The sequence below is a fragment of the Brienomyrus brachyistius genome, chromosome 23 (genome assembly GCF_023856365.1).
Source record: "Brienomyrus brachyistius isolate T26 chromosome 23, BBRACH_0.4, whole genome shotgun sequence".
Lineage (NCBI taxonomy): Eukaryota > Metazoa > Chordata > Actinopteri > Osteoglossiformes > Mormyridae > Brienomyrus > Brienomyrus brachyistius.
Window position 1 is genome coordinate 10,199,866 of NC_064555.1, and position 27,040 is coordinate 10,226,905.

At 46.3% G+C, this 27,040-nt stretch overlaps 2 protein-coding genes and 1 long non-coding RNA gene across 5 annotated transcripts in view; 2 read left to right on the plus strand and 1 right to left on the minus strand.

The window, feature by feature from the left end:
• samd12 (sterile alpha motif domain containing 12) overlaps positions 1 to 2,652 on the plus strand; it is a 74,576-nt gene extending 71,924 nt beyond the window's left edge. For all 3 annotated transcript variants that reach the window (XM_048993644.1, XM_048993646.1, XM_048993643.1), the window contains exon 5: positions 543 to 2,652. In XM_048993644.1, coding sequence (XP_048849601.1) covers positions 543 to 565 — 23 coding nt within the window. In that variant the 3' untranslated portion in view covers positions 566 to 2,652. The remainder of the gene's footprint in view (positions 1 to 542) is intronic.
• A 17,659-nt stretch (positions 2,653 to 20,311) lies between these two features.
• The window catches only part of ext1b (exostosin glycosyltransferase 1b), a 61,833-nt gene continuing 55,104 nt past the window's right edge, over positions 20,312 to 27,040 (plus strand). The window contains exon 1 of the mRNA XM_048993632.1: positions 20,312 to 22,221. Within this exon, the coding sequence (XP_048849589.1) occupies positions 21,167 to 22,221 (1,055 nt within the window). The 5' untranslated portion in view covers positions 20,312 to 21,166. The remainder of the gene's footprint in view (positions 22,222 to 27,040) is intronic.
• Positions 22,220 to 27,040, minus strand: part of LOC125719135 (uncharacterized) — a 28,186-nt gene continuing 23,365 nt past the window's right edge. Inside the window, exon 3 of the long non-coding RNA XR_007385019.1 lies at positions 22,220 to 22,656. This is a non-coding gene — a long non-coding RNA (uncharacterized LOC125719135). The remainder of the gene's footprint in view (positions 22,657 to 27,040) is intronic.

Sequence of the window (27,040 nt, forward strand, 5' to 3'; positions counted from 1 at the left end):
CGACACTGCGGTGTTGTGAGTTTCGACTCTGAACCCGGCTGTTCTCCTCTCTCATTTCCGGCCTCTGATCCTCACCTTTTCCGTGAGTCTTGGCTGAGACTTCCGAGCGACGGGCTTTACTTCCGAAAGCAAGCTTTCACTAGTGTGACTCTGTCTTACCGTGGCAGATATGAGGAATGACATGTAAAGCGATCGCGTCGCAGTCCAGTCTTCCTTTAAAGGAAGCTGAATTTTTTTGTGAAACGCCGCCGCTGTCTTTGTGTGTAACAGAGGCTCATGCATTCATGAGCGTATAATATGCCTATTATGCTGCAGCTACTTGGCTTTTCATAACTGCTTGTTTTTTGTGTCTCTCTTCCGTTTTGTCTTCCTTGCATCCCGTTGCATTGTGTCTGTGCCCTATTCTCTCCCCGCTCTCCTGTCACATCCCACGTCTGCTCCCACTCTTTGTCCCGTCCCTCGACGTCACGTCCCCCCCCCGGTGACCTCACCTGTCCCGCACCTCTCTTTCGTTTTTAACCTCACTCTTTCTTGTCTTTCAGCTTCTTTGGAGAGCTCCCCTTAGCCTGACGTCCCAGGGAGCCTCGCCTGCCACCGTGCCACCCTCCCCTCCCACGCCGCCTCCTCCTCCCACCACCCCGGGGCTCCCAGAATGCCCTCCTCCGGACGGAACACTGCACAGGCTTCCACCCCTTTCACTAAAATTAACGAAATGGACAAAAAGAAAGCACCCCCCCCCTCCCGACACATATGTGTATGCGATACACTCCACTCTCTGTCCACTCCCCAGAAGTAGCACCTCCTTGTCTTATACACGCACCCAGACAGCAGCATTGAATAGGTGTGCTTTCAGCCTGGTATTGTGTGGGGTGAACCATTCAGCGATGGTGGGAGGGGGAGGCTGGCAGCATATCAGCTATATTAGCCTTGTTTCTGAGGCAGCACCCTCCCCCCCCCATTCTGCCCAAAAGCAAGATGGTTCAGTCTGAAGAATGACCCTTGGCCAGTGTCTCTTGACTGCCCATTTTATCTCTTGCCTGCTGTGTGTGATTCCTAACTAAGAGGAGTAACAGAACCCCAGTTCCTGCTAGAAACTTTCACTGTGACTCTGACCAGCTGTCTTAAAGAGACTCATACTCCGCTTAGTCGCTGCTAGCAGTGTTGTGTCGCCCGGTGTGAGATGTATAGGGCTCACCTGGCTCGGCTGAGCAGAAGATCGAAAACCTCTCCTTGGGTCACCATGCACAGCCCGCTATACTCGAAACCTGCAGCTTCTGTCTGTCTTTAGCTATGAAATATGTAGGAAGCAAGCATCAACTGCGTGAAAAGCTGAAATAGGGTAACCTCTCCATGGACGAGTATTATCACCTGTCATTATTTTGTCCGATGGATTCTTCGCTAAGTGTTGCTGTTTTGTGAAATCGGCTGTACGCTGTAGATAATTGGGAAGTTAGTGTGGACGCCACACACCATCGTCCATGCCTTTAACCCTCCCGGAAGACCCCAGGGGATCGCCGTAATGGGGGCGAGACTGACTGTGTCAGCTCGGCAGATTGGGGGGGGGGGGGTTATTTTAGCACTTTATGCTTTGTTTTCTGGGCCCTCTGGGGATATTGAACCAAATGGAAACTCGGAGGATTTTCATTTTAAAAACACTGAGCAGGGGATGAAATCGGGGAGATTGGGGTGGGGGGGGGGGAGGGGGGGTGTGTGGAAATGCATTCTGCTCCCCGATATGCATTTAACTTCCTTTTTCATGGTCAGTGGGTTTCGTGTGTCCCGGAAGGGGGTATGTAGGATCTACTTAGGACACCTTGGGATATTGAATCCAGGTGTTTTTAAATTCAACTCCCAGAATAGATTGTAATGGGGACACCCCTCTGTAAATGTCTTCTCAGATATATAAAGTAGCTATCAGCTTTATGAGGTTTTAGTAGGAAATCTGCAATGACACCCATTCACCACTAACATTCTTACCTAAGACGTGTTGCGGTATTTTGTTGCCAAGGTGACGCTTACCATGGAATTCCCCGATGAGACTCATATCATGTGACTATTATACTGTTCAGTCCAGGCTTCATTCAAATAGTATTATGCTGATCTTAGGCCTGTTATTAAAAGGAGCGAAATGGATCAAGACTCACATGGTCGGAATGGACATTTTTCTTATTTTAACCACCTTTCTTCTGTTTTTAAAAGCCAGGAAAATTATGTTTTTATTGAAGTCTCTGTTGACGAGGTCTGGTAGCGCGAGCTTTGACTTCCGGCTCTGACCGTGTCGCCTCACCGAAGGGGCTGAACACGGGACTATGTTTAGCACTTTTCACACTCACGGTTCACTGTCACTGAGGGGGAGGGGGGCCTCAAAGACCCCTCCCCCTCTCTCACAATCATTCTGCTCTCCGGTATGGACATATCACTCATCACCGATCGAATTAAAAACGCGTATTCCTGTCGCAATAGACACAACAGCATGGTTTCTGTTAATTCCTCGTGTTTTATACGGCACAGGCATGTGAAAATGGGTTTCCTGCAAGCCCAGAGACTCGTAGTCTGTATCCAGGAAGGGTGCCTGGTCATGGATCGTTACTGTGAACCTGTGATTACTAATGATAATAAAGGAAAATTATAATAAAATCGTAATACACTAAATCTTCCACATTTCGTTTTTTTTTTTCCACTCAACGTTCTACGTCTGATTTCTTTTTCCTATAAATTATGGGCAGAGTTCTGTGTAAAATGAACTCAAGAAACTTTTTTTTGGCCCAGATCTCCCTTCCAGTATTGGGTAACGTTTTTAAAAGAAATATGGGCCGATTGCTTCGAAAAATGTCAGCGCTGGGTTACGTGATAGCCTAACTGAACCTTTGTCCAATGGCGTAGTGTCTTTTCAGCCGTCTAAGATTAATTAGAGTGAGGCTGGGGGCTCTTTTGGGCTTGTCCAAAATTACTCAAGTCAATCTGTCATTTCGACCGTTTGCTCTTTCTGTCCCTAACGTTGTTCCATAGACTTCTTAGATATGAGGGAAAAAAAAAGCACCATTTCTGTCTTCAAGCTGCAGTTCCCTTTAACCAGCTTGGCTGCTGTTGCCAATTGGGAGATATTTTTTTTTTTGTAAATGACTGGTGGGCAGTTGACTGGGTGGCAGCGATAGTCACACAAGCTTCTGCCTGTGCAAATAAGCCCCCCCCCCCCCCCTCCTCTACGATGAGCACACGAAGGAAATCTGAATTGGAAATTGCTGGCCTAGGCGGCAGAGTGATCCGTTCGCCGCCCGCCATCATGACACTTGAGGGTATGAGAGGTATGCTGACAGTACGAGATGGGGATTAAAGGCGCGTGTTTCAGCCCGTCCCTGTCTCCCCTTATGTGACATGGCTGGTTCGGACAGAAGTGTCCCTGCTCCCCTCCCGTCATCCTTCAGACAAGTGTGGGCGGCCTGAAGAATTTCATACATGTGTCACCTGCAGGGCCATTTTGACGATATGCGGCCACATCCCAATTCTCCCTCGAGTCGGCAAGCAGACGGGCATCGATACGGCCGGCAGTCGGCGTCTTTCAGTTCTGGTTGCCAGACCCAAGGCCGTTAGCGGCTCTTCTGCCCGCGCACGCGCCCTCGTGTGAGGCTTGGCCCGGTCCCCGGCCTGACGAGCAGTACCAGGGCCGCGGAGCTGCACGGACCAGTGGGCGTACATCCCCTAGGCCTCTTAGAATCCAGCAACCCGCGTCTGTTTAAAGTCAGAGCTTCACAGAACACGACTCCCGAACACCTCCAGATGGAGGCGGCGTGTGGTCTTACGGGCCATTTAGTTATTTTTTTCAATTCTCTTATTCCCCTGCCGTTTTTTCCCTGATTTTTTTTTTCTTTATTATTTCTGTTTGTTTTCTTTCTCTTACAATATGCTAGTCAGTCCTGCCTGGGGCTGCTTCGTGTGTCTTTTGCGCAGGTAGAATTATTTATTATTCGTGATCGCGTTTCAGCTTTAGGCTGCGCATTCCTCGGCTGCTTTTTGACCCCCTCACCCACCTGCTGATCTAGTACAGCGTTGGTGGTTAAGTCAGGCTCCCCTTGATGGAATAACCAGCAACTTTCCGACAAGAAAGTAACATCCAATACAGCAGTGCCTGAATTACCCCCCCCCCCCCCCCCCCGTTTCCACATGGTGCTTTGTCTTCATGTGTTTTGAGACGCCATATCAAAGCAGACAGCTTCATGGCTACTACCGTGGCTGTTAGCCGAGACTTTTATGGTGCTTGGTGAAGCTTGCTGGTTTATTACCACCTAATCAGCATATTAGGGGGGGGGATGATCATATGGTGCCGCCCCCGAAACAAAACTAACGTCTACGATGAAAATGTGTGAAGTTTGCAGGAACAGCTTCTAGACCAATTCCCAGTTGCCGGTTCAAAGAAACCCCAGGCTTGGCGGAGTGATGTCACCATTAGGCCTTTGAGCGAGGCCCTTAAGCCCCAGGTGCACCAGGGAACAGGCTGAACCTGCTTTCTGGGTTGGATAAATGCGTCTGTTAAATAGATGAATTGTAAATGTAATTCCCGTCTCAGAGAAGGGGAAGGAGGGATAGGTGTAAAAATGATTATATTCCAAGCCTTTAGCCTCACTTAATTGTCAGAGAAGTCCTCATGTTCAGCTCTATAGAAAAAAAATCCCAGCCCTCACATCCCTCCATATATATCTTTAGATTTTTCTTCACCGCCCTCACTAAGAGCCCTCCACACAAGTGAGCTCGTCATGCGTGCAGCGAGGGAGGCACCTGACCTCTCAGAGATGGCTCCATTTCATTTCCCCCAGCGTCTCTGTTCAGTAACGCGCTTAGAGACCTCGGGGCGTTTAATACGCTGCAGAGCAGCTAGCCGGAGTGCTCACGTTAAGGTGTGCCATGTGTAAGTGAGCGAGTGAGCATGAGCGTCTGCCAGAGGGGCGACGGGCGGCGGACGACACGCCTCGCAAGCCGCGCTGTGTCAGCAGATCTCTCCCTGCTCTGCAAAGGGCCACCCCTGGGGCTGAAATACCTCTCCCTAAAAATGTATAAATCCAACTCACAGCCCGTCTCTTCATCATGAGGCTGCTGGAATCATTGACAGGAGATTGTCACCCTCCGATATACGGCCTTCTGCTAAATGGGTGGCGTCACACTGGACGCAGGATGACGCGGGGGTGTATTGGCGGGTGAATCAGGAGGCCAGGCCACCTTGCAGGTTATTCCTGAGGGTCTCCTTTCCTCCGCCGCAGATCAGGCTCTGCCTGGGTGATCGGAATGGGGCCACAAACATCTCTGTTTTGAAAGAAGAAAAAAAAATCACAGATCCTGTTCAGTTTGCCAGTTTCCATTTGGCAGACGACGGGAGCACTTAAGGGGCTCGGAACTGGCTATATTTTACCTTAATGTTTTTGTGCATAATTATATACTTTTAATATGTTTGTCTAAAGCTATCCAGTGATGTAATATGCAATTAACGTCAAGCTAACATATTTATGTCCGTAATTATGCACAAAAATCTACCTTGACGTTAACTCTTCGCCAGAGGATATAAAGTAGCTTCGAACTGCACTTAATGATTTACTTAATGATAAAGAGAGTTGTTAGCACTATTTGTTTGGTATTAAACATAAACCTCAAATGTATTAATGGTGACTTCCAAAGAAGGCACAACTAAATTTAGTATTAAAATGTGTTACTGTGGATCTGGTCGCCTCATATTAAATGTTGTTTTCCAAACACGTGCATGCCAATTTGAATTTTTTTTGTTGTTTTTTTTTATAGCAGAAGCAGGCTATAGGGCCATATATGAAGAAGCCTCCATGGTTATTGAGAAGCAGCCGCGTGTCGTATATGAGGTAGCTAAATCGCAAGGGATTCACGTCACTAAATGGCTAGTGGGATCGGCGGGCACTGATCACAGATGACGGACGGGGTCAGCAGACGTCGGCGTTCACGGGTTAATAACCGGCACGAGATTGACGGCCTGAGTGAAAGCGCAGACAGACAGACGGCTGTTTAAGGGGCCCGCGAGCAGTCCCCTGTGGACCGTCTCGCGGTACGTCGTGGGGGCGAGCGGGGTGGCAAGCCAGGGAAGCCAGCTGGCGACGGCAGACAGCTCGCAACTGCACTCTGCCCTGCGGGCAGACTACCTGGCATCGTTCCCCGTGGCGACAGCAGGGAGCGGCCCATCTCCCCGGAGACGGTGGCCCCACCCCCCGACCTACCCCTCCTTCCCCCATTCCAGGCCAAGGTGAACAGTGAGGCTAAATGCTATAAAATCGTGTCTTTGGTCTTGCTTCATTAGCCACCTTGCCCCAGTCATACCCTGAGAGAGCCTCTCACCAAAATCATAACCAAGTAAGCAGAACATTCTGGGCCTCTGGCCCGGCTGAGAGCCGTCGACTCCTCGATGAACCGTCCGCCTGGAGGAATGTCGGTGGAGCGTGGGTGAACAAGACACCAGACTGCAGCAGCAGACTCGAGGTCTCCAGACCCCGTCTCCCTGCCTCCTCAGTTTCAGCCACATGACCCTGGGGGCTGCAGCCCGACGCCGCTGGGAGCTCATTCAGATAGATCTGGTCTCACCTTTCTGCACCATCTTAATCATACTCAGTGAGTGCTTGCCATAATTATCACTAATTAACAGGTGAATCTCACAGCCCTAGAGAACGTTCAAGTCTTGCTGGTTTTGAATAATTCATACACGAAAAAACCCCCAGATTATAAGGGTTCAATGGCTGGTCAATAAATATTTATTTTTGGGGGATACACAGTCAATATATTTGATGCTACTTTGCATTTATATTTCACTGAATGCACTGAAATAGCATATTTCTTTTTTTGGAAAAGGTTCTTCTTCGCATCTTCTAACTGCCCCTCCTTGCCAGGTTTTTTTTTTTTTTTTTTTGGGGGGGGGGGGCCACAAGGCTGGGGTAGACCCTAGGTGGGATGCCAGTCCATCGTTAGGCACATACACACTCAGTCATAAACTATGGGCAATTTACGGTGCTTTTCCACTGCCATCAAGAACCAAGCCATTCCCGAGTCGGTACCAGAGTTGGTTTTCCATTGTAAATTAGGCAAGCTATACCCACGCTGCCATGGGCCTGTCTACCAGCAGGGCTAAAAGCATAACCAAACCGAGCTGATTGCGTCCCCACCATCCGATTGGTTGAAATGTATGGAGACATACTAGCAATGGAACCAGTGGAGGAGCTAAAGTCACCCCCACCCACACTGGCAGTGAGCACAAACAGAGCAGAATCGGGGGGCTCTTATAGGGGTTTTTTCACAGTAATTTCACACCCCTCACCCTCGTGCTAGCTTCACTTCTGAGTGGGACCTCACGTCACTCTGGCTAAGCTAGCCGAAAGCGCTAGCCGCAGTGTCAGCTACTGTACGGGTAGCTGGCAAGACAGACAGCCAAGTTAGGCGTAAAACAGCTTGCGTGTTTGTTGAGCGCTGTTGAAGCGTTGCATTTGAGTTTACCAACCACTTCAGCAAAAACTAATTTTACGCTCGTTCCCCTTCTGTAGCTAGCTAGTACCGAGATCACAAGGTTGTCTGCACGTATGAACCTACTGACGGGGAGGGATGGAAACAGAATAGGTGTGTGTGTTGAGCGCGGGGGTGAGACTGTGGCGTGACATTTACTTTCAGATTTGCTGAGTATCTCGACAGCATCAGCTGGAAGGAACACCAGGCTGCAGCACACAAAAGATAAACTCACTTGACATTACTATGTATGAGACTGCCAATCAGATTTGTTTATTTGACGATGGTGGCCGAACACTGTTCCAGATCATCAAGGCCCATTTTAACCCCTGGAGCCGACCCTTCTGCGGTGGAAAATCAAAGTGAGCTGGAACCGCGTCGTACGTAGTGTGTCTTTGCCGTGCGGCCTGGATCCTGTATGCCAGTGGAAATGCACCATTAGTGAAACTAATATGGAGAGCATACAGACTCCATAAAAACAGCCTTCAAACCCCTTACCCTGGAGGTGTCAGGTGACGGTGCTTCTCACTGAGCCAGCCAAGCTCACTCACTGCTTTTTATAAATGAATTTTCAACACAGCTTTTGCTCTATGACTGTCAAGTGCCCCGTCCCTGTGTTTGCTGGCCTGAGCTGACAAGCCTGTAATGTATCGGTGATCATGAAAGATAGATGGATGCACGTATAAATGGATGGATTCAGTTAAACTGAAATGTTTTGTAAATATTGACATGAAACATCATATTCTGTCAAGTATTTCATCGTGATATTAGCCCAGTATTTTACACAAAGTTTAAAACTAAACTGGGTCAATGGGGCAAATGGGTGATTAAAATTTTGAGTGTCGTCTTTTTTTTCCCAAGGGCGACTTACTTCCAGTTCTGAGGAGTGACATCTTCGGCGCACAGTATGTGCTAATTCGTTGTCTCTCAAACGTGGCTTGGAACTTGTCCTTCAGTTGCGAAAACTCGTCGTCTTGTGCAATCCGACCCTGTAAGCGTGCTTCGCTGGAAGATGGAGAACACATTCCCGGCCATGCCGCAGGATGCCAGTAAACGAAGCCTGCCAGGGCCGTGTGAACTGCGGTTCTGATGGCAGGTCGGGAGAGGCTGGTGTCTGTCACATGACCCTATGAAGGGCTTGACGTTGCCACTGCATTGCATCAGTACAGTATATGGGTTTTCTTAATTGTTACTGACTTCAGAATGAGTTACACAAAATAGCTATGAGAAATTAGCAGAAGGATAAAGAATTAGGCTGATGAGTTCCTACTGGGCCTTGTTGGCCGTTGGGAGGGTTGCGGGACCACGTTAAAGGTACCAAGGTGACTGTTTGGCTGTGTCAGGCCACGTCACGCCCCACGAGCTGCCATTGGTCGGTCTTCACTGCTCTGCATGGCTTCTTACGCAGACCTGTGCTTCTGATCCCCTCCAACAGTCAACCGCTCGGCTGGCCACTTACTTTCACCCAGTCAGTCCGTCCGGGAAGTGATCCCTAATAATCGGGAGCAGTGGCTGCGTGCTTTGTGGTGTTGATGCAGAGCAAAGTCTATGGTTCAGGCCTGAGACTCCAGGTAGAGCCCAGTTTGATTTATGTGGGGGGTGCTTTCTTGGGCCATTTGAGCTGCATTAGACGATGCAGGCGAGCAGCAGCAAAGGACAGTCATGAGTCCATCTGCGTCTCACCTCCAAGGTAAGGGGTGCGGGTCGTAACAAAGATGGCAGAAATGACGACTGCCGTCATACTGCTGTAATTAATCCATTCGTTCATCTAACCTCATTGGCCATCACTCGAGCCTTTAACAAGACAATCCTGTGTCTTAAGTGTTTAAATTAGTCTCTAGAAAATAAGCCTTGTTCTATTAATTTGGTTAAATGAAAGTAGTTTGACCGCCTTGTTAAATATCCACCTTCCAATGCTGAGCTGGACCTTGAGCCATCCCAGGCAGCACAGGCAGCCAGGCAGGGAGCACCATTGCAGGGCAAACACTCACACAATCATTCGCCTCCCAGCATGCCTTTGGGCTATGGGAGGAGCCAGAGTGCCAGAAGGAGAACCACATGGGGAGAGAGCGTGCAAACTCCACACACGCAGAGCTGGGGACGGGAATCGATCCCTCGGGGTGTGAGGACACAGAAGTATGTGCTGAGCCACCATGCCACACTGGTGATTAAAACCAAGCCTTATGGTGACTCAGAGGAAAGCAAAGCTGTCACCTTGATGATTGTAGTTAGAGCATATGTGTATGTAGAGTGTCAGCTGGTTATTTCGCAAGCCTTTCTCTTGTTAGGTGTGAACCAGCAGTGTGCTGACCCCCGACCAGTTAGTTCCCCTCTCCCAGGAGCGAGGTGGGCCTTGGCTGACCCCAAATGCGACGGCAAACAGGTGCGTCCGGACAGCCACGGCATCATAATGCGGCTCTTGACGGGAAAACACGGCCTCGCCCCTGGCGCCCCAGAATTGGTGGGAAACAGGGGCGTCCGTGCAACATTTCAGCATGTAAGCGAGAGAGAGACTTCCGAGGAGAAATAAAGGGCAGGGATGTCAGGGGATCGTTGTGAAATTTCTCAGAAGCGGCGTCCCGCGTGCAGAAGACTGGCTGCGCGGCAGCAGGGCCGAGAATGCTTCCAGAAGATGTCAGCACTGTTGCAACGCCAGAAGGCCGCGACCTCACACCCCGCAGCCCACATTCCAGCTCAATAAGTTCATGTCGCTGCACGTCTCATGAATTGCGGTTTGCCTGTGATCAGGGGTGTAGCTGGAAAGTCTGGACGTCCTGACAGAATGTCACCTTGGGCCTAATTTTTTGTATAATTTTATGTAATCAAGGGTCCCTGGAATCTGCCCAGGTATCCATGGCCCTGCTGTAGCCCTGGCCGACATTCACCTCATGTTTTCCTTTGATGTATTTTGCTATTATTATTATCATTTTTCTGCGGAACCATCTAAGAACAATTAACTGTGGAGCGATTAGTGGAGAGCGCTGACGTAAACAGATGCGCGCTCCGCTCCGGCGGCCTCGTTTATCTCCCCGGTCTTCCATTATCTCATTAATTATTATCTTGTGCAGTCGATAGCAAGATTTGCTCGCCTCCTTTAATAACTGATCCTTGTAACGCTCTGTAATGGAGTTACCGGGACATTAACGCGATGCTGGAATGAATGCTCTCCGGATCCCACGCGCTCTCACAGGGTTTACTCTCAGGCAGCCGCCACTAGCGGCTCATTTGACTGGTTTCTCACTGCTTGCTCAGTAATGATTTATCTTGGCTTTAAACATATATTGGACGGGATGAGTTTGAGCGTGCCGCTCCACGGTGAGAATGGTGAGGGCGGTGTTGTATCTGTGTCAGCGGTAACCTGAGTCCATCTCAAACCGTTTGCACGGTGTGAATGATTTGCACGCTGCTGGATTTCCTCGAGGAACTCGCCTTATTTTCCTCCACGGCCGACCAATGAAAACGAAGAGAAACGTGCCTGAAAAAATAGCCTGGCTTAGATCGACAAGTTCCACCGTCTTATTAAACGTTCCTACTCCCCTAATTGCACTCCAATTTTATATGATTGTCATCTGACCGGACTGCTTCACCTTTCTGTCAAACAGTTCCTGTTTATTCCTGTTCGTTTATATAACAAAAGTAAATTTATTACACCAAATACTCCCCCCGCATGAGTTGCGGTTGCTGTACTTGCTGCTGATGGCCCTTCATGTTCAGGGTCTTGGTTCAGATGACGTTGCCCATTCTAGCCCATTCTAAACCCAGTGGAATTTCAAAAAATTGAAATTTTTATATTTATGGAAAATAAGCACTAAAGGTATTTAGTTGGGTTTCAGTTTAGTACATATGATGCTCATGGTGTTAATGTAATACATAGAGGAGCTAAGGCTGGCAGACAGGATTCATAGCCCTATCCAGGGCTGGATCTACCTTTTCAGGGGTCATAGACAAAGCTTGGGAGGTCCCCCTACTTCCTTCACAATGCAGATCATTTTGACACCTTAGGCAGCTGCCCGTTCTGCCTACAGCTAAAGGTGGCCATGTTTCTGCCTGTACATGTTTTTATTTCTACATATTTTTATTTAATGCTAGTTCTTTTTTTATTTTATTTTGTGAAATTATTCTTATTAATAAATTTTGGATATTGTTTGTTTTTTCGTGACTTTGTTTGAGCTCCCTTGTGCCAGTTTGCCTACGCCTGGATCCAGACCTGTTTGTTGGAATCTTCATTCAAGGGCAGGTTTTATAGTGGTGAAGGACAAGGGCGTAGGGTTAAATCCCAAGAGGTGTATTACTGTTAGAAATCTGAATTATTCAGAGTCCGCAAGCTGCGTGATAAGTAATAAACTGTAGGTTGCTTTGGATAAAAGTACAGATTACAGTCACTGTGAGAATGTATCAGTTGTTCATGTTCGCTTAATATTTTAATAAATATGTTTATCCATGCATTTTCCAGTCACTTATCCAGTACAACAGTGTGTCCCATTCCAGTCCTCACGGACCTACAGTCAGTCCACGTTTTTGCTCCCTGTCAGACAGTCCACATTTTTGCTCCCTCCCAGCTAATGACAAAAATGTGGACTGCCTGTGGGTACCCAAGGACTGGATTGGGAAACAGTGTGGTACAGGGTTACTGGGAGCATTGGACAGGATGCCAGTCCTTTGCAGGGCATGCATATGCTAAACACAGATTCCCCTGACTGATTTTGACCTGCAGAGGGTGATCTGCAGGAAATCTGTATGGGGCCAAAGTTTCAAACCCTTCACCCTGGAGGTGGGTGGCAACATACCACATTATGCATAAATGTAAATTAATATTTATCCTCATTTAAAATGACGAAAGTTTCCACATTGTGAAATTTGCACATGGTCTTGCTGCCATTCTGAGCCTGAGGTGTTTCTTCCATCACTTCAGCCTGGGCGTTCTCGTTGGCAGCGCCATCTCCCATGGGACTGGGTCAGACTGCGGTTTCCCAGCCGACCATGGCATGGGCGTTTCCTGCGAATGGCCCGGACGCCCGTGGGTTGGCAGGTGCCCGCCGTGGGAGGCCCACGGCCCCTCCTTTCAACAGCGTTCAACACTCCTTCCCAGTGTGACCAGTAGCTAGAGGACAGTGGAGCGAATGAAGGTTCTCCACCCTCTGAGCTTTCTGGCTCACACTGAAAGCCCGGACAGATGGCCTAATGTACGAGGCGATCAGAAGAAAGGAATGATGGTGCAGATCAATCTCCCTTCATATATATCTCAGGTGGACAGCCGCTGCCATTAACTGCACTATAGGCAGATCCTTATGAAATATTAAGGATGGCACTTACAATAAATAAACTATTTATATATTTTACATCAGAGTAGTAATTCGAAGTAACTCACGAAAGAATGGCAAGAAAAGTGAATATTTGTGCTTCTGTTTTTAAAGGTCCAGCTAACATCACTGTGATATATAATCTTCATTTCAGTAAAAAAAACAACAACTTGACCTCTTGATTTCTTTCATTTAGTCACAAAATGAAATGGATGTATCAAACAGTTCCTTTATTGGTTTACAGATTCAAGAGCTTCCTCCTGGAGCAGGGGGATAAATAGTTACCCAGTTGATCCTTGGCCTCCAAAAATAGGGAGGATTCTTTTGACCCTTTCCGCTTGGTGAATCCAAATAAACGTGAAGGCCCATCTTCTTATTAACTGCACATCAAAATGCATGAGGTCACACGCAGGCAGCGGCAGGAACAGCACTTATCAGAAGATGTTCAATATTTGGCAAGTAATATGCAGTTCAATGGAAGCCATTGAAAGGCAAAGCGTTTGTCTCACCTCGACTCTGACAGCACTGGGAGGGATCAAAGGCAGACCTTGACCGGGGGCAATGGTCATGTTCCGACAGGAGCTGCGGAGGTGATGCCTGGGAGCTTTGATCACTGGATCCTGGCGTATGGATCCTGATCCACGGCGTCTCTGGAATGTAGCCTCAGGTTCCTTGTGGTTCTCTCTCCCCCCACCAGTCAGAGAAACCGCAAAGTCACATTGATGGAGGTGCGACCATTTTCATGCTGAAATGGTATTTTTCATTTATTGATTTCCATTTAATCCTTCAGTCATAGAGGGTAACACACAGTTGACCCTGTTCCTCGACAGGCCCACCTAGCAGGGCCATCGTACTTCATGCCTTCCATAGGAGATAGACAGCGCTGTGATCCCTGCAGCTCCAGGACCTCAAACCTTTGGTAGTCTAGTGAATGGTTATCACCGTGAAGCCGAGTGGCACAATGCAAACTACAACACCCAGCATCCCCTGCGATATCGACCCCCCTATCTCCATGACAACCAATATCAAAAGGTCAGCAAGCTACTTAATGACGCGCTCATAACCCAAGTCCCGGGAGTCTGCCGTGCTCTACAACGTTACAGTCCCTGCATATTTTTTTTAATCAAAATTGAATTATAACCAACATCAGGTCCATCAAGCTTTGTGTTGTCTCACGACAAAATATCTTAGTTTACCCGTGCTTGAGTTTTACAAGCACACATCATTTACCTACCTACTACACATACAGCTGGGTGGTAAAAAAACTTTGAAGCCCCTTATCTCAGTTGAAATGTCAGCTTGGTTGTTGCGTTTAACCTTTGTAGGGCAGTGCGGTGTCCCCGAGTGAGATACCCCAAGCCTGAATGGATACATTAAACATTTCCGCTGTGTACAGCGGTAGAACTGCTTCACTAAGCAACTAACTGTAAATATAGAGCATGTAGCATTTTCCAGTGGAGCAACCTCCCAGGAGCAGTGCATTAACTGAGCGCAGGGGTATCTAGCGTGTCCCAACATGGCAAATGGCATCTTTACATATAATCATATTCAGCACCTGTGACCTATGAATTATTACCCACATATAGTATCAGTAATGGGGAAATGGCACTCAGTAGCACTTTCTCTGGCATATAACATTAAAGAGCATCTGCACATTAAATCATGTGAATTATAGACTGTGCATCATGCTGCAGTCTTGACATTGGTTAATGCTGGCACCGTATCGATGTGCCGTAGAAGTTTTCAGTGAACTCAGGTATGTTCGATGCTTTAATAGGCTCTACACCAGTGAACTGTAAACAGGCGCCAGCAACTGTGTTTGGGTTCTGCGGTGTCTGTGTTAGGAACAGTGACATCTCGAGAGATTTGGTGGTATATTGCTGGGAAAAAAAAGAGCAGGAATGGCTAAAATGAGTATTGGGCGCAAACAGAAATAGCAGGCGAGTCAGAGAACAGTGTGACATGTGGGCCGTGTCGGAAAGCATGTTGCGATGGAAAACGGCGGCCATGCTGCCATCACCTGGGAGACGACCTGATCTGAAGAGGGCAGATAAAGGATTTAGGACACAGAGTGCAGCATATGGCTTCTGGTTAGCATACGGCTTCTGGTTAGCGTACGGCTTCTGGTTAGCATACGGCCTCTGGTTAGCGTACAGCTTCTGGTTAGCATACGGCCTCTGGTTAGCGTACAGCTTCTGGTTAGCATACGGCCTCTGGTTAGCGTACAGCTTCTGGTTAGCATACGGCTTCTTGTTAGCGTACGGCTTCTGGTTAGTGTATGGCTTCTGGTTAGCATACGGCCTCTGGTTAGCGTACAGCTTCTGGTTAGCATACGGCCTCTGGTTAGCGCACGGCTTCTGGTTAGCATATGGCTTCTTGTTAGCGTACGGCCTCTGGTTAGCGTACGGCCTCTGGTTAGTGTATGGCTTCTGGTTAGCGTACGGCCTCTGGTTAGTGTATGGCTTCTGGTTAGCGTACGGCCTCTGGTTAGTGTATGGCTTCTGGTTAGCATACGGCCTCTGGTTAGCGTACAGCTTCTGGTTAGCGTACGGCTTCTGGTTAGCGTACGGCCTCTGGTTAGCGTACGGCCTCTGGTTAGCATACGGCCTCTGGTTAGCGTACGGCCTCTGGTTAGCGTATGGCTTCTGTTTAGAAGGTCATAACTCTCCCTTGATTGGCAAGAGTGCCAACTATTATACCCTCAATTTATAAACTGATTGTGAGGAGTGGAATACATTCTGAATCTCTGCAAAGTAGTTAATTGTTTCGTTTGAATCAAGACATAACGTAGGACAGGTGATGGCTGCATATGATCCTACCTGCCAGTCATGTTTTTCATTTTAAGCACATTTTGCATTGGGGGGCATATCCACTTTGAAAAGCATGCCTCAGGACATAATAATGAAAAAAAGTCTGAGTTTATGCAATATATTTGTTCTGACATATGGAAAAATGTAGTCATAAGCTTTGCAGTGCACTTCAGCTTGTCTGGAATGTATTTTGGTATCGTTCTCATGTATCTGTGTATATGATAAAATGTTGACTGTGAGATTTCAGCCACAAAAACGTTCCTCTGTGTTTTGTTATAACTGATCCCTGAAGAAAAATAAATAATCTATAGTTCATTCACTTTTATTGTCTACTTAGCAAATAACTTACCTGACTATAAAAGTGCATATTACTCAGTCTATAGTAACATTTTCCCAGTCAAGCCACATCTCGAGTTGAAAAGGACGACTACCCTACAAAAAAGGTACTGTAATTCGAAAAAATAACCCAGAAAGAATAGACAGGCAACTGTGAGTGGTACATCTACTGAGTCAGTGGTACATCTACTGAGTCATGGCCTTTCATGTTGTATAACACAGGACTATATTTTCAGATGGTGATTGTGCTCCTATGGTACCCAGCAAGTGAAAGGTCAATGACATAAACTTGTCACATGACCAAGGCTGGTTCAAGTCCTGTGAGAGGCCATGCTGTAGGTGCCTGGATCAAGGTGTTTGCTTGAAGGCCTCCAGCGAGGTATACGGTCATATAAAGTGAAAAGACTGTTTGGGATAAAGGTTTCAGCCATGTGACTGACTCTTGCATGCTCATACTCTTAGATGACAGGAGGCTGTTACACTGGGCAGGAGCGTCCAGGAGACCTGGACTGTGCTGGGCTGGATGATCGCCGATCTAACCTGAGGATCCGAGGGTATTCTGGTCTTTGTTCTTAAGTCTGATTCCAGCTGACGCTGATGTGTTTGTCAGGCCTGCCTTGAAATTGCTCATGTAACCTGCTACACTCCAAAAAAAATGCTCCACTAAGCAGAGGCCTGTTAAGAAATCATAGCCCTCCTATGATATGAGATACTCAGTTTCCAAATCTGGCTAAAAATGCAGACAAAAAGGCTCGCGCTGAACACGGAGCCCCAAGGACGACTCATGGCTGACTCGCGGTCTCTCAGAGAACAAAACACCGAGAGGTTTGCTTTTCAGAGAAGAAGGTTCTCCTCTCAATCACATGAAGAACATTGTATTTCTATTTGACACCTGGGATTGGCACTCTTCCCAAAATAATTCTTAACAGGGCACACAATACTCAGCGAATATTTGAGGTATCTAGCAGTTTGCATGTATAGTGCCGACTGGGTGTGTAGCGCGGAAAGTCATTTCTTTGTGACTGTTAAGTAATGCGTTTATAGAGATGATTAACTCATTGAAGGGTGATTAATTCAATGACATATGCTAAATTTCCCAGCAGTTGCTACATTATTGCAAGATGTGTCCTTGCCAATGTTAAATTTCTTCTATTTTATACTCTATTGTAATCGATTCAGTTGTCTTTAGGTTTCAAAGTCCATAGGTGGGGAAACCTGTTGTTCTTGTACTCTCTTTGTCTTCTTCCCAATTTCTTTCTTAGGCTATTTAGTCACCAAATCAAATGGAATGATGTATTTTAGGACTGCGGCAAGAAACCCACACATACGTGGGGAGAGCATTCAAGCTGCACACACAGAGAACCAGGGGTGGGATTCAAACCTACAACCATGAAGGAGGATCCAGCACTACCCACTGAGATGCCAAAACCAGCCACGAGAGGCATATCCATTTCATAACATTCTTTGGGAGTTAACAGTACACTATACAGGTATCAAATCAACTCGTATCTTCTCTATGATAAATTCTATGATCAATTTTTAATGAGGTCCAAAGACCTCACATTTGATAAATATTAATTGGAGTGTTTCAAAATTTCAAAACAGACCACAGTGTTCAGATTCCAAGTAATGACTTGTATATTATGACTAGGTGCTGAAGGCAGTGGAAGCTTAGATTTTCTTACAAACCTGAGGCTGTCTGCTTTGTTTCTGCGTTATTTAATTATTTAATCTCAAGGCAACAGTTTCAGCTGCCTACCACAGCCTTTGCAGCTTTTCTTCACAGAATCGTGCAAGGAAAGATTTGTTGAGAAGTGCTTTCAGCAGCTACCCACTGAAAATGAAGTTTAAAAATATCGCTGATATGTTTCAGTCCACCGGTCTTGAAAAAAAAAAAACAGATACCACTGCAAAGAATTTTTGCACTTAGAACTTGTTCCTTATTCGCCCTGGATACGAAGGCGGTTTCTTTTTAAAAACAGATCTTGCATTTTGAACAGTGTGGGTCTTTCTAATATGTGGGCGAGAGAGTCGAAAAAGATCATGATAAAATAACACAACGCTGCACCCAGACAAACCAGCAAACATGAGCAATGGGGGACGCAGGGATCGATGCTGTCATTTTCACAGTAGCTCACTGGCACAGCCTGCACGAGGCTCCCGGTGCTGGTCAAGTGAACATGAGTGGGGGTCTGTGAGCTGGGATGTGCAGAAGTTCAGAAAGGGAGGAGTAAGATCAGAGTTGGAAGGAAAAGCACGAGGACATTAAGGCAGACCCCACAATAAGGCTGCTTTGATTCCTGTGGCCTGGACCTCAGTCTTTACGTGGGAATGTGAGAGTTCAGTGTCTGCTTGCATGTTTTCCTAACCTTAGAGATGAAAGGTGTAGATCTTTGAGAGTGTTCTCACAAGATAAAATACTTCTTTTCTATCATGTGGGTAATGTTGTATGGGAATTTCTCTAAGATGTCCACTCTTACAAACGTCTTAAAATATTATAAACTGTTTGTAATTAAGTTTTGGAGATAATGGCCACAAATATAGAATGAATATATATATATATATATATATATATATATATATATATATGAATTCCAGCATGTGTGGATGTGTTTATGTACTTGAGTCATACTTGCATGGATTTTAGTGTAGATCGTCCGGTTATGATAATATTACAATTCTGCCCTTCTACTGGCTGCTTTAACAGACTGATAAATGTTAGCAGATAAATGGATGTTATTTGCTATTGTGTGCAATTTGCAATACATACATGCTTGTATATTTCCGGCTAAATAATAATGAATTATGTGAAACTTTTAGTGCTCAATTAAGTGGACAAACAGTGCCTTTTTCTGGCTCAGCTTTTCGAGATTCTTATCGGTGTATTGAAGTGCTTTTGTCCTCTGCTCACATTCCCATTTGATATGTCAGGGACAGGTTACATCATCTGTTGGCGGTGGGTTTCTTCACAGTCTTATCTACAGGGTGGAGAGGCCTCTCAAAAGCTGTTTTGTCTGCCACCATCCTGGGAACTCTCTGAACCTCTAGACAGGGTTTTCAGAAGTAGGTATTCATCACAGTTGCCGGCAGTCTGGATAGGAAGTGCTTTCACAGTGTCTATCTGCGTTAGAAACAAAAAAATCAATCCAGAGCAGAGCAAAAAAACAAAACAAAATAATCCTCTTATGAGTGACAAGACCTTAAACAGAAAACCTCTCTCTAATTCAAGCCCCAAACCAGAGGGTAGATTCCCACGTCAAATAGCTTGCAAGTTAAACAGAAATGTATTTCCATTTTAAATAAAACTATGATCACAGAACTGGTGGAAGACTTGTTCATGAGAAGCCAGGAAGCCATCACCCAAAGAGGAAGATTAAAAAAAAATCCCCTCAGAGGAACTGGGGACATTTTGCTCTTCAAAGTCCTTTGGTGAGATATAAAAAGATTATGACAACATATGCAACGATGGGTATTATTCCAATTATCCTGGCTGTAATCTCCATCTGGCTTCTTAACCTACCCATCCAATGATCTCGCAGTCAAAAACGCCTGATAAGTTTGACAGCTCCGATCCAGCTGAGAATGCTGTCATGAAACCCGAGTTTTAGAAATTCTCATAAAACATTAGCGCAGGAAAACTTCGTCTTCACTGTACATTTTAAACGTTCGGTAAGTAGGCACTGTAATTTACATCACACGACACCGAGAAGCGCCTCAATGCATTTCGTAGAAGCTGCTCGGTTAATATTTTATTTGTTACCACGCGGTTAAAAAACCTAAAATAGTAACTTGCATGCATCGAGTCGACTTCTATTAGAATATTTTTTTCTTATTTTAACATTAAAAAGAATCACGTCGTCCGCCATTACCACCATAATCTATATTAAATTCCATACATAATTTACTGCGAAGAGGGCATGGTATCGTTCCTTCTCCTAAGTGATATTCAATATAGAAGGAGATGCATAATCAGCATCCTCACGTAGCTACCAATTTTTAGACTTTGATTGCTAATCACGTGATTTTCCAAATCACGTTTTAAAACTGCAAATGAACTGGTTAAATTGAAAAGAAATAATTAATCCAAAAAATACTCAGGTGCAATAAAAAAGTCTAAAAACGTTAAATCATCTCTTCGTCTGCTACAATTAAGCATCATGCATAAAAATGTTGATTGAAAATGCTGATTAATATCATATAGTTTGCTTGTTAATTAGACATCACTACTCGTAGCAAGCTTCGCCGCCAAATCCGACGTCGCGCCGATTTTTTCCGAAGTCAAGCCACAATTCGCTGCGCTCTGGTTATGAATGGGTGCAGCGGAAGTATCATACCTCTTCCGGTCATGACGTCAACCAATAGGGGAGCTCAACGCTCGGCGGTGGGACGTCACTCCGGCTGCCGTCGTGTCGGGATTGGAATGTTACAGTGAAACAATCGGAACAACTAAGCGCTCGGGCACTGGGCACTGGGATCAAGGGGTTTTTCTGTTTAAACAGCTTCTTTCGCTATTGGTCTTAGTGCTTCAAGGGTTTGCCGGAGTCGGCCGGTATTAGTGTCAGTTTTCCTTTTGTTTATTTTAGGTCCGGTGGCGTTAACCCGATGAGAAGGATTTATATTAACGCGTATGGGGCGCTATCGGTTAAATAAAAAATAAGAGATGCAGGGATTTGTTAGGTTACAGTCGCTTAGATAAACTGTTACTCTTTGGCTTTTCGTGCATCTGATTTCGCTACGATCATGGAGTGAATCACAATTGCAGCAGATATACAGCGAAAGCGGGGCAAATTGACTCAGAGACATCTGGATGTTACCAAGCGTAAGGCTTTAAACCCTTGTCGGCGTGTTAACGACTTAACATCCAGACTGTGGGTCCTCTCTCGGTCAGTTGCTCTGAGGTAAAGCGGCTCGGACCCTCAGCCAGGCTTGTTTGGAGATCGTTAGCCATTGCTCTCGAGTCCCAGGCGAGGAAATGCGGAGTGGAGGTGCAGCTTTGTGTGCGTAGGTACGGCAGAGATTGTAGACACAGATTTCATTTTAAAACTGGATTTAGATAAGAAAAATTCTCCGCCGCTCCGCGCAATTCCGCTGTGGTAAAATGGTAGGTAGAAAAGGGAGAGACAGAGCAAATAAATAATAAAGTCGCCCACATGCTCTGGATCAATCGCTGGATTGGGGAACGGAATCAGAAGAAGAGGGAAGACGTGAATTTGAAAGCTTTGTATGCTGGAAGATGGCGGAGCGGTGCAGCCGGGGCTGGTGAGAGCAAAACTTCGGGGCGCTTTGGATTCATTCGCGAACATCTCGATTCAGATCGCAGGACACATGCAGGCCAAAAAACGCTATTTAATTTTGCTCTCTGCCGGCGCATGTCTTGTTCTGCTGTTCTACTTCGGAGGGGTGCAAGTCCCGGCGTCGAGCCGCAGCTCGAGCCGGCGTGACGAGCGCAGTCGCAATGGGTTTTACCCCGAACAGTCCTGGCCGGACTTCGCGGACTCCTTACAGGCTTTCATCCCCGGGGATCAGGTGGAGACCGAGGATTACAACGTTCACATATCACCGAGGCAGAAGAGGGACGTCAATTCAAGCGTTTACAAGGGCAGGAGGTGCCGCATGGACTCCTGCTTTGATTTCTCCATGTGTAAAAGAACCGGCTTTAAAGTTTACGTTTATCCCCAGCAGAAGGGGGAGAAAATCTCTGAAAGTTACCAAAATATCCTGTCGGCCATCGAGGGCTCCAGGTTCTACACCTCGGATCCTGGACAGGCATGTCTGTTCGTGCTGAGCTTGGACACACTGGACCGGGATCAGCTGTCACCGCAGTATGTGCATAATCTAAAAACTAAAGTGCAGAGCTTACATCTTTGGAACAATGGTAGGAATCACATTATATTCAACCTGTACTCGGGGACGTGGCCGGACTATACGGAAGATCTGGGCTTCGATATCGGCCAGGCCATGTTGGCCAAGGCTAGTATTAGTACTGAGAACTTCAGACCGAACTTTGATGTGTCGATCCCGCTGTTCTCGAAAGAGCACCCCAGGACCGGAGGGGAGCGGGGATATTTAAAATACAACACCATCCCACCTTTCAGGAAATACATGCTGGTGTTCAAGGGGAAGCGCTACCTTACTGGAATTGGCTCCGACACGAGGAATGCCTTATATCATGTGCATAACGCCGAGGACGTGGTGCTATTGACCACCTGCAAGCACGGCAAGGACTGGCAGAAGCATAAGGACGCCCGCTGCGACAGGGACAACGCTGAATATGACAAGTAAGCGTCGGGATGCATCTTCTGTTTATTTAACCGCCTGTGCCTTTAGTAAAGGTGCAACTTTTTTTAAACGGTCGCGCTTAAATCGGAGTGTGGTTTAGGATGTGTACAGGAGTCGGTGCATGTTTATAAGCTTCATATTACATTTGTACAGCGCAGTGCCGGTCGGCATCAATAACATTTAATTTGATATATATTTGTAAAAAATCATTTAAGGCAGCTTGTGACCTTCGTCCTGCCATTTAATGTAAATAGTGCCGCCGCAGACTTTCCCCAGCACGCCGTCGTGATCCTGCCGACTGTGGCTCTCCTGAGTGCTTTCAGTTGAAATAATGCGATTTCCACTTCCATTCATTACAATCGCACGCAAATCGCTGTCCAGACAGCGGTGATCGCGGCTGCTCTGTCGCTCTTTTCTCCGGCCCTTCCGCTTTCCTGTGAATGGAAACTCTGAGTCACATCCCCGTCCTGCATCGCTTTTCTGGGGAGATTCCCAGTGGAATGAGGGAATGGATGCCATTAATTAGCAAGCGCACACATTGTTGAATAAGGCTAATATTAATAATTGCATTTAAGAGACGGCATGGATTGCAATAACAGCTGTTTTAATTGTGTAGAATGGTGTCATACTTTAGAACAGAGCGCGAACTGGTGGTGCATTAGGTCTATATAACACGCTTCTGTCACTTATCAGTTGCATTCCCGTGTACGATTCTGCCACACAAAAAGTTGAATACGATTTATATGTGGGAATATGCCATGGTACTTTTTCACTGACTTTTCCAGGTCTGGAATTTGGGTTTTGGTGCTGGGATCTATTTGTTGCTATAAAAAACGTGAACACATAAACCTGGCTGTCATACGCGATCTCACCTGTGCGATGATCATATAGGCCTGTGCCAAGTTATGTTTTTTTATTATTATTATTCTCAATGAATTTTGTCTTACAAGTTCAAATCAAAGTCGACCACAGAGATAAAGACAGGTGATGAGATAACAGGTTTTCTTTGAAGAGAGGAAATTGAGCTGTAGTGGGAGAGGACAGTGGGAAAGGGATCTGGTAGTGTCTGGGTGCTGGAATCTGTGGAGTGACTTGTGTATCTACATGTTTAGGTATGACGGACGGAAAAGTGGGGCCAATTTATTATAATGATAGCAACGAAATGTCTGAAAGTGTGAGAACCTGCTATCACTGGGTCCTTGTTTCTACCCCTCCTACGTCCATCTCTTTGACTTTTTTCGGGCTTGCAGGGGGCCCCTCTGGGGCAGTGACGTACCTTGTAAAAAAGTTACTTCATAAGGAAACCAGCAGTGGGGAGATTTGGCGTTTGTGGAGGGTGAACGTTAAATGATCAGCACAAAGGGCACCGGAGGAAATCGAGGCCGGATCTTTGTCATCAGATTGCCATGGTTTTTTGCTGCAGCGTCATTTGCATGTTCTGAGGCTGGGGTGGATAGCTGAGGTACCTCTGACCGTCGTTTCTGTTGAATCAGGGTTTTCTTATTATATTCTTGGGGTGCATTTTCTCGCTTAGTAGTTTTCATTTTAATTCCTGCATCATCAGCCTATTTAATACTTAACCGTTTTTTCCTCCCTGTAATGACTCTGTAGGTTAGTAATTTGAACACACTGGCATTATAAGACCGCTTGAGGGGACTCCGCACTTTATTTCCCATCCAGAGTGTCTTAGCACTGTGTTTTGATTTATTTTTTTTTAATGGAAGTTGCTACAGTCAGCACAATTCTAACACGTTCTCTTTGGAAATGTAATTTCTTCAGTCAGACAACAAATGAAAATTAACTGGTCTATGCTGCTGAAAGCACCGTCCCATGCCTTTGTAACAGATTGTAAAGCAAATTTAAAGACGTTTTAGTCCAAAAAGGTTCAGTGTTTCAGGAATGGCGACTTCTCCTTTAAGCGGAATTTGCATTTTCAGTTTTCCAACTGATAGCAGATTATAGATCATTTCCTGTGCATCTGTTCTTAAAAATTCTTTGGTATGCAAGATTGCTTTTTTCCCCCCTTTTCCTCGAAGGGACTTTCGCAATACCAAGTAAATTCCAATACCGAAACACATGTCAAATCGGCCTGCTGGTGTATTACTCAGTATGGACATTCACTTCTTGTTAAAGTTCTCCACAGTGCAGTCACTGTTAAAATACTTAAGACCCAAACACACTGTTTTCTTGTATGATGATGCCTCACTGATTTCTATCTACACTTTTGTTGGGGGGGGGGGTGGGTTGGCTGAACATGGATTTGCTCCAGAGTCTTCATTTAATGTTAATCATCTCTGCTGCTTTTCATTATTAAATACATACTGCTTAGTGAACGATTAAATACGAAAAACGTGCTTTATCTCCAACGACGGTGGAGCGTTATAGAATGCAGTGAACCCGCGGAATTCGGGCATTAATTATGTGATTGCGTACAAATTACACGCCGTGCCTGATCGTGGCTTTTATGGCTGCTCTTGTATGACGAGTACTTAACGACAGTCCGACGCCGTTTATCCGACGTGCCTGCGGTTTGTGTAGAGTGTCGTCATCGTAAAGACACCCGTCTGGTCCCTTTACCTGCGGCAGTAGTTCCCCTTGTGGTTTTTCGGGGTATTTTTTTGTATGTCCAACGTCCTCTTTTCACCCCGTGACGTCCCACCCGGCTTTCCCGAGTGGGACTTTGCACTGATCCCCAGTTTCCAGTCATGGTTTAGTTCTGTATTGCGAAATTCTGCAGAATGAGAATGTATGTACTTTAATCCAGTACTGTATAATTAATATCCACCACTAATACAGGAAGAGCCAGTACGGGCTCCACTGACTCGGTAAGCAAAGCTTGCGAGCTGTACAGTGTCGTCACTGTTTGTTTTACGGGAACTTTTCGTAAAGTAACGATGGAATATTGACTGGTAACCCACACAAATAAGACTTTTTAAAGTTGTCATGTAGAGTGTCACTTAAAGTAATGAAGCTCTGAAATTACAGTTTTGCTTTAATGTGGCATGTTATAACATCCTTGTACTGGGTGGGATTTAAGAAGTCTTTTTCAAAATTAAGATAATTTACTAATGAATAAAAATTTGAAATGTAGGATCTGGGTGAGTTTAGTGACGTCACACAGGTTTATAAATAGCTCTGACTAGTCCCCCCCTCCTCTGAAATTTTAAGTGAGGCCGTTGCTATTAATTCCGGCCCGAGTCGCTGCAGCGTATCCCAGCATGCCTGGCTCTGTGTGGCTGGCCCTCTTTGTGTCTTACACCCGGCCTGAGTGTAGCTGTCATTTTTGGGGCATGTTCCCGTATTTGCTGCTGTTAATATTTTCGTTGCCGGGTCGCTAAACCCATGAATATTTAATGACGGCCTCGTTTAAGCAGCAGCAGCCGCGGTCTTGGCTAGATGCTAATGCTCTCGAAGTAATTAGCTGGAAATCACTTGTGCTGAATTAGTGATTAGCGCTTTTTGAGCAGCGCGCTGTGGCCTTACGGGGGAGCTCATCAGGCAAATACCATCGGAATTACCCGAGCGGTGTGCTGTACGCCAGGCACCCCCCTAACCCGGTGATAATGCAGCCATGCCTCAACGCCTGCTTCTCGTCCCCAGGATGCCAGCACTGCTTAACCCTCTAAATCAGGATGCCAGCAGGCCTCTGGCCACATTCGCGGTGGTGGGATTAACTTGAAGGAAATTCTCACCAGAGAACCTGGCCAATGGGGCTGGAGGATCTTCAGCTAGAACATGGGTGGCCAACTCCAGGCGAGCCGGGCCCCCTTTCCTGCAAGTTCTTAACTACTTTATGGAAGACCTCCACCTCGTTCGACCTTTACGGTGTCAGACGGGTTGTGGTCCCCGGTCCTCTAACGCCTACAGACCCTCGTGGGATGAAGGACATATGGGCCGTGTTTATGGGTCTCTCTGCGTTAAGAAACGGATTCACCCTGTTGGTGGGTAACCTGGAGTGAGACCGCTGCCATATTAGGATGCTGTTATGTTTTTATGCTTGGGGCATTTTTATTTTTTATTTTTTTGAGTGCAGACCCTATCGGGGTGGGGGGTTGTTGAGTGGGACGGCTGTGGTTAAAGGCAGCTCTGAGTCACCCAGCGGGACTCATGGGGACCATTAAACAGGACGAGGGGGGCGAACAGGCGGACGATCGGGTGACCCCCCCCCCCCTGCCTGGAGGGGGGGGGGAGCTCTCTTACCGTGGATGTGCCTTACTTTTGTACTGGGAGACACGCATTTGCATTTGGGTTCGGCGCTGGGGGTGACGGTGGTTCTGCGGCCCCCTGACTCGCCTCATCAGGGTGGCTTCATGGGAGGATCTGTGCAAGGAACGCTGCCATTTTTATTTCCCCTTGAACTCGCATTAACATGCCTTTTAAGTCGCACAGTCCCTTTGATTTAATAGGCTCTTGGGGGTGAAGTCAAATCGGCGAGTCTGATGCTAGTGACAGTGAATAAACCACAAAACACCGTGGGGATTTTTATTGATAGAAAACATGCTTTATATCAGTAGTAGAGTGATATAAATTATGGATGCGGTGTCTGTGCGTACAGTATGAGCGGCTGCTGTATTGTACATTCAGACTGTGCTCTTTAATGCTGTAATTTTAGTTGTACAGTATATATTTTTATGTAATCTGAGTCAGGTCCTCATTTTACTGTCTCTTTGTGGTTTAAGTTGTAAATCGATGTTCTGATTTTATGCTTCTAGAATATTCTCTGTCCTAGCGATGCACTAAATGATGATGATTATGATAATAATAAAAATGACAGCAATGCTATTGCTCTTCTATGAATTCCGCATAGAAGCGGTATGG